This window comes from Trichosurus vulpecula, chromosome 3 (genome assembly GCF_011100635.1).
Source record: "Trichosurus vulpecula isolate mTriVul1 chromosome 3, mTriVul1.pri, whole genome shotgun sequence".
Lineage (NCBI taxonomy): Eukaryota > Metazoa > Chordata > Mammalia > Diprotodontia > Phalangeridae > Trichosurus > Trichosurus vulpecula.
This window is the reverse complement of record NC_050575.1, coordinates 230,322,298-230,334,738: the sequence shown is the minus strand read 5'-3', so window position 1 is coordinate 230,334,738 and position 12,441 is coordinate 230,322,298. Positions and strand designations below refer to the sequence as shown.

The 12,441-nt window shown below is 41.7% G+C and overlaps 1 protein-coding gene across 6 annotated transcripts in view; it reads left to right on the top strand.

Annotated features, from left to right (window-relative positions):
• Nucleotides 1–10,143, top strand: part of HPCAL1 (hippocalcin like 1) — a 192,379-nt gene extending 182,236 nt beyond the window's left edge. For all 6 annotated transcript variants that reach the window (XM_036751487.1, XM_036751488.1, XM_036751489.1 and 3 more), the window contains 2 exons: nucleotides 89–194; nucleotides 8,947–10,143. In XM_036751487.1, the coding sequence (XP_036607382.1) occupies nucleotides 89–194; nucleotides 8,947–9,044 (204 nt within the window). In that variant the 3' untranslated portion in view covers nucleotides 9,045–10,143. The remainder of the gene's footprint in view (nucleotides 1–88; nucleotides 195–8,946) is intronic.
• Nucleotides 10,144–12,441: the final 2,298 nt, after the last annotated feature.

Genomic DNA, 12,441 nt, shown 5'->3' with positions numbered 1-12,441 from the left:
CTGGGTGAACTATAACTTAGATCTTTGCTCTTCCTCCTAGAGCCTCCCAGAGTCTCTTAAAAACTCTTTCTTCTTTGTACTCCTCCAGGCCATATACAAAATGGTATCATCGGTAATGAAAATGCCTGAAGATGAGTCCACTCCTGAGAAGCGAACAGACAAAATTTTCCGGCAGATGGACACAAACAATGACGGTAGGCTACGGGGCAGTGTCTCTGCTTGGTGTTGTTAGAAACCAAAATGCATTCGTCCATACCACTGATTTCTCCCTCCCCTCCCCCAATCTTCCAGCCTAAAGTCAAACCCCTTGAGTGGGATCCAAGGGTGGGAGGTTTCAGTAAATGAATCATCTACAGGCAGCAGAGAAACATACAGTAATGGAAGAAAAAGTCAGGCCTATGCCTGAAGTCACCTTTGGGGCTGATTAAAAACACCTTTTCCTGGGCTCAGTTGAAACCTCGGTAACTTAGTAATTTTCCACAGAAAGCTGTCCCCTGCAGCCAGCTTGTTCCTCATCTTCAGACCATGTTGACTGGGCCCCACTATTCCCTAATAAACACCTTCAGTCATCCAGCCTAGTTCTAAATACACATGGCATGCTCTGCACTGTGTGGATTGGAACAGTGTGTTCCACATTCTAATTTATCCTCTGGGGCTGAGAACTTCCTTCTTAGGACTCGAAGGAGTTGGCCTTCCCTGTGAGCTTAGGAAAGACCGGGAGAAGGGGATCCAGAGGACCTTGAGCAGTTGTGAGCCCCTCCTCCCTCCATGCTCCCAGGTGTCCCTTCTTTATAAGGTACAAGAGGGAGGGCCTTGTTTATTTCAGAGCCTCAGGCCTAGTGACCTTAGAGGTCACTTAGTCCAACCTTTTGCTGAGCAAGAATCACCGCTATCCCATCCTAACAAGCAGCCATTCAGCCTCTGCTCATAGAACTCCAGGGATTGGGAACTGCAAAGGATCATGGTCTTTGAGCTAAACAGGACATTAGAATCATCTAGCACAGGGGTTCTTAACCTGAGCTTCATGAACTTGTTAAGAAAATACTTTGATAAATGTATTTCAACATAATTGTTTTTTTTTAATCCTATATCTTATTTTATTCATTTTAAACTATTATTCTGAGAATGCCCAGGAACTTCACCAGACTGATAAAAGGGTCCATGATACACAAAAATTGTTAAGAACCCTTACTCTAGTCATACTGTTCCTGCCATTTTACAGATGAAGAAACTGTCCCATATGCCCCAAGGGTAGTAAGTAGATAAGCTGGGATTTGAATATAGGTCTTCTGACTTCAAATCAGTATTTATATCACTCTCCTTACTTTCCAAGTCTGGGACAGTGGATAAAGCGCCAGGCCCTGGGTCAGGGAGACTCATCTTCCTGAAGTCAAATCTGGCCTCATAGTTACTAGCTCTGTGACCCTGGGCAAGTCACTTAACCCTGTTTGCCCCAGTTTCCTCATCTGTAAAATGAGCTGGAGAAGGAAATGGCAAACCACTCCAGTATCTTTGCCAAGAAAACCCTGAATGGGGTCACGGAGAGTCAGGCATGACTGAATAATGACTGAAAACAACAACAAAAACAACTTCCCAACCCAGGCCATCCCACTTTGGGATAGTTCATGTAAGGAAGTTATTTTCTTGATCCTGATCTGTAGTTGTTGAGATGATATGAGGTTAAAAACCCCTTATTCTGTGGAGTTAACAAAAATAAAAACAATGACCCACCCATGTTCCATTAAAAAAAACTCCAAGGTCTAATAGTGGTCCTTTAATTCCAAAGATCATCCCAAAGAGATGTTTCTCAAAACCTTGGACAAGTCCTTACCTCTCTACACTCTTCATTCCCTCATCTGAAAACGGAGAGTGTTGTACCAGACAGCCTCTAAGGTCCTTTCGATTAACAACTAATATTTATTAAGTGCCACCGAACTAAGTGCTGAGGGAGATGAGATGTTTTAGATTATATGATATTAGAGTTTGGGAAGTATTGTGGTTTCATGATGTGTTGTGGTGGGACTGTCTCAAAGAATTCCGAGTCAGACCACTTGTATTCCAAGTATAGGCATTTATTGAGATTGACCCCTCTCATGAAGCGGGCTAATTTCCAAGAGGAACCAGCAACTTCAGAGAAAGTTAGATGGATTTTTATAGCGTAAAGATGCTGCCACACAATCAAAATTTACATAGAATATAGGAATATGATTAATATTAAAAAGGCAGGAGGGGTTTGTTAAGAGATTAGGTAATAGGGGAGGGGTCCCAGCCATAGTGGAACTACTCATGTGATTACCCACAATGCATACAGAAAACTTCATTTAGGGTGGCACGTGTATATGATATTGATATTTTAATAAGCCTCTCTACAACATAAGTTCACTCTAGGTCAGTTCTCTACTGTTACCGTGTAGGTGCTTTTGTAGGGTGGGCCCCTTCTACGGTTTGGCGGTCAAGCATCCTGCGCTACATCCTGGTGGTGCTGTCTTCTGATTGGCTAGCTATTGTGGTCCTGTCTGCTCAAAATGGATGATGTGGTTGAGGTTGAGTGCATGGACACACCTGTTTCTGTGGGAACGGGTCTGGGGGCAATGGCTAGCTAGAGGCAGTGACTGGGAAGCCATCACATGGACATGCCTTCTATTTCTGTGAGAAATATGAGTTCATGGAGACACTTGTTGTTCTAGTGAGCAGTGAGGCATGTGTGAAGAAGTTAGGATATTGAGTGGGGTGGGGGGGCAGTGAGCCTGCTGTTCAGTGGGGCCTATAAGGAAATTAGAATATTGGGGCTGGGGGCAGCTTTATTGGGATTCCATCAGGAAGCAGCTTGGAGGTCATCTAGTACAACCTTCTCATTTTAGAGATGGGAAAACCAAGGCCCAGAGAAAGGAAATGTCTTCGAACCCAGATCCTCCATCTCCAAATCCAATGTTGTTTTGCTACAGTCCTTGGCCTCTTCGTACTTTGAGCCTAGGAGGTAGGGGGCTAAGGCATAACACATGGAATAATAGTCACATGGATTACATGATAAAATGGAGGAAGGAGGAAGAAAGGGAATAACTATTTATATATCACCAGGCTTAGCACTTTTACGAATATGACCTCATTTGACCCTCACAGCAACCCTGCAAGGAAGGTGAAATTATTATCCTCATTTTACAGAAAACTGAGGTAAACAGAGGTTAAATGACTTCCCTAGGGTCACACAACCAGTCAGTCTCTACAGCCAGATTTAAACTCCAGTCTTACTGATTGCACCTGGGGCACTTTATCCACTGGGCCACCAGCTGCCTCCTGATAAATGTGATATAAAGCTACAAAATGAAGGGTCATATGAAGTCTGAGAGGGAGGGTCATTTCAATGGGGGGTGGAGGGGCATTGGCTCTGACATTCTAGGATGCCCTAACTTTAATTTAAAATAATGAGAAGTAGTGTCTAAGGTAATTTGAGTATATGCTAGTAGAAAGAGGAATGTCTGGCTGGTAAAAAGACAGGTTGTTTGTAAAAGCAGGCATTCAGTGTATCCAGCCCTCCCCCTTTTAAACCCATTCTTGGAAAATAAATGTCTCCGTCCCAGGTCACCAGTTGGTTAGTGTTACTGATAGTCCACAGAGTTTATGTGCTCTAACCCCAGTATATTTACTGCATCAGGGAGAGGCAGACCTGCTTGTCAACCACCCACTCTGTTCTACTCTCCTGAGAAGACAACAAAGCCAGTGGCTACACTGAAGCCTTCTTAAATATTTAACTAATTCTTTGATTCTTGTTTACAAGGGCCGCTTGGGCTGGGCAGTGCCCAGACCCCCAGGGCATGAGATTTTATCATCATCTGTCATAATCACTGGCATTCCAGGAAGCATCCAGGCACAGCGGGCTAAGCAGACAGCTAAAGAGATAGGCAGGAAACTCAGTCACTGGATTCCAGTCCCATCTCTGACCCTCAAGTGACATCAAGCCTACATATGAGTGTCTAATTACTGACAAGGACAGTAACACTAGTGACAGATGGCAGCAATGGAAAGCCCATAATAACACTTAATTGCCAGGTGAAAGGAAAAGAAGCTGTATGCTTGTCTTTAGATAGGACACACAACAATCACATAAACACAGGGCCTGAAATGGGCCTATTCCTCTCATCCCAGGTTGTGCTCTATAGCCTGAGGGGAGCAAAGGTTGAATCAGGCAAAGTTTCCTCCCTTTACAAATAAGTTTCTGGTAGAGGAAATGGTTATTGTTAGTTTGGTCTCCAGGTGAGGAGGTGGGATGAGAGAGAGGTGGTGCTTGAGGGTGGTGCTGTAGGAATAGCACTGGCCTTGGTTTCTAGTTATTCCCTAGTTCTATAACCTTAGACGAATCATTTGTCCTCTCTGGGCCTTAGTTTCCCCATCTGGAAAATGGGGGCGGGGGTGGCGCAGAATTCATTAATCTCAGAGATTTCTGCCCGTTCTGACATTCTAGACTAGTCTAGATATTCTGCTCTTTACATTCTGACTCTTGACTGTGCTAGAGCAGAAGAAGTTCTGCACTTGGAAGCAGAGGAGTTGGGCTTAAATCTCAGATCTGCTTCCTGTCTGAGTGAACTTGGGCATACGAAGGAATCAATAGTAAATAGACCTACCCCAAGACAAGCGATTTAAAGCACTTTGCAAGCCTTCAAATGCTAAGGTGAAAATGTCCATTATTTTTGCTTCTACCACTGTGTGGTCTTTCAGACCTTTTTCAGCTGTAAAATCTATGATCTTATAAGTGTCCCTAGATAGCCAGCCTGGTCCCTGTGTTCACCAGAGACATAATAATAAATCAAGAAGATTTTACTCTTAAAAGAGTAGATCTAAGGGAAGGATTTCCCAACTTAACAGACTATTAGACACTGGAATATATTGCCCCAGAAAGTTGAGTCTTTTCCTCCCTGAATGCGATGATGATGATGGTGGTGGTGGTGGTGGTGGTGATAATAACAGTGATGATGACATTTTACATTTCTATAGCAATCTACAATTACAGAGCACTTTTATCTGAATTATCTCAGGAGTCAGCTTTAAACAGTTTCTAGGAGTGCCATACTTGGAGTGAAAGCACTTGACTTTAAATCTCAATTCTGCTATTTAATAATAGCTAGCATTTACATAGCTCTTTAAGGTTAACAGTGTATTTTATAAATATTTTTTCATTTTATCCTCACAATATCCCTGAGCAGTAGATGCTGTTATCATCCCCATTTTACAGATGAGGAAATTGAGGCAGAGGTCATGTGACATGCCCTAGGAAGCCTCTGAAGCAGGATTTGAACTCAGGTTTATGTTTCAGTTGTGTCTGACTCTTCATGACCCCATTTGGAGTTTTCCTGGCAGAGATACTGGAGTGGTTTGCCAATGCCTTCTCCAGCTCATTTTACAGATGAAGAAACTGAGGCAAACAGGGTTAAGTGACTTGCCCAGGGTCACACAGCTACTTGGCTGTCTGAGAGAAGACTTGACTTCAGGAAGATGGGTCTTCCTGACTCCGGGCCCAGCACTCTATCCATTGAGCCACCTAAATGCAACCTTGGACAAATCACTTTAATGTCTCTGAGCCTCATTGCAGTTGTCTCATGTACAAAATAAGGGAGTAGGGGATGGGGGGAGGGGTGGAACACAATTTAGAGTAGATCAGTGGTGTCCCACTCAAATAAAAACAGATCTCTCCAGGACTGCATATTAATTCAGAAAATGACAAATTAACATTATCTGTGTTGTATTATATTTTTATTTATTCTCTTAAATATTTCCCAATTGCATTTTAATCTGGTTTGGGCTTGAGTTTGACACCTCTAGTCTAGAGGATCTCTAATGATCGCTTCTCACACTAAATCATAGAATCAGAGCTAGAAAAGACCTTCAGAGGTCATTGAGCCCAACTCTTTCCTTTTATAGAGTCTCAAAGAAAGAAGTTAAGCAGCTTGCCCAAGGTGAGATAGGTAAGAAACAGGAGAGCTGGTTGATGAACCAAGATTCTCTGATTCTGGGGCCGATTCCCCCTTTCCACTGTGCCACATTAACTCCCACTGAAATTCAAACTACTTAATTTAATTTATAAAGCTCATCCTACTTTTTTTCTCTTTCTTTCTCACCCAAGGTTTTCCATCTATTCCTAACTCTATTGAGACAGTTGAGTTGCCTGGTCCATGACTTGTTCAGGATCACACAGCCAGGATTTCTCAGAGGTGGCCCTTGAACTCGGGCTAAGACTCAAAGCTGTAGTTGCTGATCTGCGTTTGTAGAGGGCATCCTTCACTAGTAGTTTCCTACACCTGTGAAATCACAAGTCCTCCAAAATAACTAACTCCGTATATTTATATCGTATTTTATAGTTTTCAGGGCACTTTCCCATCTGCAAGGACCTCTCTAGAGTACTATGAGATGCATTGTTTTCCATAGTTTTCAAACATATTTAACCAAGTTTTATTATACTCATTTGATAGTCAAGAAGAGTGAGGTCCCAAAAGGTGGAGTGGTCTGCCCAAGGTCACCAGGCTAAGTCTCAAACCTAGTTCTTATGGTTAGCCTATATTCTTTCCATTAAAGTCTGGGGTGTTGTGAGGCTAAAAGGAGACAATAGATTTAAAGTGCTTCCCTAGCCTCAAAGTGTTACATAAATAGCAGCTGTTATTATTGTTTATTATTATTGCCATTATTTTTATAATTATAATTATTATTATTAGCCTACATTCACCAGGCCTCCAGTCTAGTGATGATTTCATTATATGAGCCTTCCATTACACTTAAAGAATGTTCATAGAACAATACAGGGGTGTGCTGGTAAATATTTAACAACCAGGATCTCCCAGGGTAAAAACAGAGTAGGTACACACACTTTGAAGTTTAATCTGCATGATGAACACTTTCCTAAGTCTAGACAATCAACAAAACAATAGAGCCCTGATCTATAGTGATTGCTGATTTCTGAGACAAAATACTCACACTGAAAATTTAATAACTGAAAACCCATTAGAGCTGGCTCTAGCACACCCCTGACTAAACCTCATTCCTTTCCACTTTCTCCTTGAACTGGAGGCTTGATATCCTTCTTACCATGGGAACCCTCAGCCTAGAAGGAACCATTAAAGTTTCTTTGACTTAAAGGAGAGCTCTGGACAGCAAGGTGGCACAGTGAGTGAAGCACCGGCCCTGGAGTCGGGAGGACCTGAGTTCAAATCTGGCCTCAGACACTTGACACGCTTACTAGCTGCGTGACCTTGGGCAAGTCACTTAACCCCAATTGCCCTGCCTTCCCCCCTCCAAAAACAAAATAAAAAAAGGAGCTCTTTTCTTCAATGAAAAGTATTCTTTTTCACTGAGGCATTCTGAGTGTCTTAGTTATAGTTCTGTCTGAAAGCAGCTGAGCAAGTGAGGCTCACTGTATATCCAGATCCTGTTAGTGGGAGACTGGGAGATGTACTTGGAATCAAAGGGACCTGGGTTTGAATCTCAGCTCTAATATTTTTTAATTCTGTAACCAGTCTGTCAGTCAGGAAGTACTCATTAAGAACTTACTATGTGCCAAGCATTGGAGATACAAAGAAAAGCTTAAAAAGTCCCTGCCTATGAGTGGATAGAGCACTGACCCTAGAGTCAGGAGGACCTGAGTTCAAATCCAGCTTCAGACACTTACTAGTTGTGTGACCCTGGCCAAGTCACTTAACCCAGATTGCCTCCCACAGGGTTAAAAAAAAAGTACCTGTCCTTGAAGAACTCACATTCCAATAGAGGAGACAACATGCAGATATGTACATATAAGAAATAGATAAGGGGAAGATACTGATCTATATATGTATGTATACATAGATATCTCTCGTGTATTTCTACGTATATGTACTTACGTACATAGAGATACATAGATATATCTATACACATGTGTGTGTATATATATAGATTTATCTCTGTATACATACATATATAGATCTATGTGTATGTACATACATATATAGATCTATGTGGACCCATAGGTATATGTATGTGTGTGTATATGTGTGTGTGTGTATATATATATATACATATATATATACATATACATACACATAGATATACATAGAGATATATCTATATATATACATACATAAAGAGGTATCCATAGATATGTCTATATATAGAGAGAGATCTCCATAAGTCTCTATAGGTCTATAGATCTATACAGATATATGATAGTTATATAGATCTAGAATGTAAGAAGACTGAAAAAGTAGAAAGGGCCATGGTATGAAGGGCTTAAAAGCCAAACAGATTTCCTATTTAATCCTGAAGGCGATGGGGCATCACTGGAGTTTATTAGTGACTTATCCTTTCTGAACTTTAATTACCCCAATCTATATAATGATGAAATTGGAATATGTGATCTTGAAGGTCCCTTCTGGTTCTTTCATTCTATAATTCTGTGACTCTGTGGTAGAGGCCAGGGCAGGGAAATGGGCACCTATTCCAGAGGCAGGAGGCTTGCTTTGATATAATAGTTCCAATCAGTGAGAAACTTAATTCAGATTGTTCCCCAAGTATGACTTTCTCCAGTTTGGATTACTGTATGTTTAGGGTTTATGCCCCCTTTTTTTTCAAGTTACCAGTATCTTGAAATTTTGAGAAACGAAGCAGATTCTTACAACGATTCACAAGGTCCCTTAGCACGTACTGTGGTCACCATATTGAACCTTCATACTATATACAATGGTACTTCATCATGAAAAATGAACTTAAAAAAAAGAGCTAGTCTTTTAAATAGAGAGTATCATATTCAGAAGTCAAAGGATTAGGTTTGAAAAGTGAGCTTATTAGTTTATTAGGATAAGTACCTTCTTTGGAGCAGCATATTTGATCAGAGCTTGGTACTCTGTTTCTCTTTTGTTTCTTTTTTCTTTTTTTTCTCTTTTTTGCTTTCTTTCTTTTTTTTTTTTTGGTTGTTCTTTTGTTCCCCCTCAGGTAAGCTGTCGCTGGAAGAATTCATTAAAGGTGCCAAGAGTGATCCTTCTATTGTCCGGTTGTTACAGTGCGACCCAAGCAGCGCAAGTCAGTTCTAACCCCGCTCACATCTGGACAGTTGCAAAGAGCCACTGGCTTGTCATTCCAGCTTTGCTTACAGAAATGGATGCCTTCTCAAACCATTCCTCTGCTGTTCTCGGATAAGGTCCCTTGGTCTGGTGGTTTCCCTCCATGCAGCGGCATGGCCAGCCGCAACTCCCCATCATCCATGCCAGGGCCAAAGTCCTTTGGTCATCCAAATTTATTTTCAGTTTTCCTTCTGTCATCCTGATTCCTTTACAGAGCCCTAATATCACTTAGAGATATGTTTCATGCGGACATAAAGGTGGGGCTCAGGCCCCGGGGCGGGAGACATCTCCCTTCACTTGGGGAATCTGTATGAACACATTCTAATAACCATGAGAAGAGCTGAGATAGGACATTATAAAATAGAGCCAAGGTTAGCTAATTTATTTTGCTTTGAAAATGACTGTTTGAAGAGTTGGAAGCTAAAAGCAGACAGAACGAACCCTTTCCTATGCATGATTTTATTCTTTTTCTTTTTGTTGGGAAAAAATGACTTGCACTTATCCGATGATGGTCTCTGCTTTCTTTTAACATATAAATTATATATATATATACACATGGTGAAGTACAGTTTCATGGTAAGGTCACCTATTTAATGCATCTGATAGCTTTTCCAGCTTTTTCCTCCCTTAGTGGCCTGTGATTAACCCAATGCTGATTGTTTTGTGGTATTTATGCATCTGCAACTTGCTGTCTTTCAGAAGAAATGCATGTTCAGCCATTATTGTGGCTATTCCACTGTCCAATACCTGAATGCACATATTTGTTCAAGGTTCGTTTTTACTGTTGGTTGGTCCGGCGTGTCCTGTATTAAAATCATGAAATAAAAGGAATGATCTGAAGCTTGCATTTTTCCATCAAAGTTCTACCCTGGGGCATGTGGCTTCCAGTGGTCACCATCCTGTAAGGGGCAGTTAATCTATTCACCCTGCTCTTTGTAAACATTGCTCCCTCCTCATCCCTTGCACTGTCACTGTGTTGATCAATCTTATGCATTCCAGTGTTATTTAATATCTGCTTAATGCCAAGAGATATTAATTGAAATAAAATGATGACTTTTCTTGTCAGCTCTTTCTCTGTCCAATTTTAATCAGCACGGCAGTTAAAGAGGCAATCTGCTTAGCAGGGCCCAGGGCTGATGTGAACAGGGATAATGCAGGCATGGAAGCCCCTTGTCTGGTGCCTATTTGGCACCTGGAGGTGACCCTGCATTCTTAAAGGCCATGCCATTGGAGTCCTACCTCTGATAGGTTCTACTAAACTGGAGAGTGAGCTCAAGCCCAAGCCAGGTGATAGATTAGGTGTCTGGCATTCAAAGGCCAGTGTACTAGCTAAATTTAGAAAGGCTCATCACTAGGTTGGTTGCACAGTGATATATTTTTCAGCCCAGCAATTCTCAAAAGATGGAGAAGATCACTGTGCATCTGTACAGAGAGTAGCAGAACTAATAAATTCCCAGATTCTTAAAGTATTCCAGTAAGATAGTATATCTTGGGGGTTGGGTTGCCCATCCCACAGGCTTTATTCTGGTGGAAAATACGTGCCATCTGAAGGCCTTGGCTATCTATCATTGGCCATGTTCTGTGTAGAAAAAAGACTCAACCTTTTACTGAGTTGGTAATTTTGCTACTAAAAGATCAGATATACAGATAGTATACTCTGAAATTCAGTGGGGTCCAGGTAAATTCTGTTGTCTGTTGCATGAAATAAGAGGAATGTGTAGATCCATTCAATAGTGTCCAAGAGGGGAGGACTGAAGAAAAGTATACTCCCTAAATATAAGATTAGGAATAGCTACATATGTATGAAAGGGGTAAAAACAAAATCCTTGGTTTGTTCCAAAGTTGGGATTTCCTAGTGAATTTTATGTGAGGTGCACAGTTCAGTAGTTTGGCTAAACAAAATATGCCCTCAGAAAACCTCCTCAGAAGAAGGCCTCACTGACACACGGCTCCTTCTTGCCACCTGTGGCTCAAAGGGTTTCAAGGAGCAGCAGTGCTGGTGTTCTGTGCATCCCCTAAGCAACTCAGAGAGACCCCAGCTCGGCCAGGTTCCTGAAGGTAAGTGTCAGCTTCACAGCAGTTGGGAAACAGAGGAGTGATGGGATTTCTGAACGGGAAAGGTTCTTACAGGGCATCTAGTACAGCCTCCTCCCTAATGCAAGAATCCCCTCTTACAACTTCTCTGACAAGCCCTCTAACCTAGGGATTCTTAGCCTGGGGTCTGCAAACTTGTTTCTTAAATAGTTTGATAAGTGTTATTTCAGCATAATTGGTTTCCTTTCTAATTCTGGGTATTCTAATTTATGAATTTAAAAAACTTTATTATGAGTAGGGGTGCCGAGGCTTTACCAGATTGCCAAAGAGGGCCAATGACCCAAAAGAGTTAAGAGTCCCTGAAGAATCCCAATAGTAGAAGACCCACTCCCTACTCCATTGGGTTCAAATCCCAACTTTGAGACTCACCAGCTAGGAGACCTTGAACAAATCACTTTCCTCTTCTGGGCCTCAGTTTTCATCTGCCAAAAGAGAAGCTTGAACCAATTGTTCCCTACTGTCTTTTCTAACTCAACCTATGAACTTTCACCCCTAGTTCCTCTGGCTCCAAATTCAATAATCTACTTGATGTCAAAGAACTAAGATTTATGAGAATCACTGGCTCTTCTTAGGACAAAACCCACCCTAGAATAAAGAGGGAATAAAAAGAGGGGAGTAGCATTTGAAATCTGCAAGCATTCTTGATTCTTGGAATTCATGTTCTGATAGATTTCCCCATATGGGAAGAAGAGAGGGAGGAAACAAGAGGTATGAGACAAGAAGATCTGAAGTCTGCCCTACATGGTTATGCTGCTAGGACTCCAGACCCTCCCCTTCCCACCTTGCCCCCAGCTGCCCAGACCTTCAACTGACCCTAAACTAGGGAGACTAGGGGTGGTATCTAATCTGTGAATTTTTCTGATCTCTCTTCACTTTGATGATCTCAAAAGACATTATATCATTTCAATTAAAAAACAAGGAAAGAACTTGGAAGCCAAATTAGACGGTGTCAGCATTACAGTGGGCAGCTAGGTGTCACAGTGGAGACAGCACTGGGCCAAAAGTCAGTAAGACTCGTTCTGAGTTCACATGTGGCCTCAGATACTCACTAGCTGTGTGATCCTGCCAAGTCACTTAGCATTGTTTGCCTCAGTTTCCTTATCTGTCAAAAAGCTAGGGAAAGAAATGGCAAACCACTCCAGGTCTTTCCCAAGAAAACTCCAAATGGGGTCATGAAGAGTGAGACACAACTGAACAACAATAACAAAAGTATTACAAACCTTCTCCCCAAGTGTAACTGAGATAGCTAATGGGCTTGTTTATTCCTCAAAAA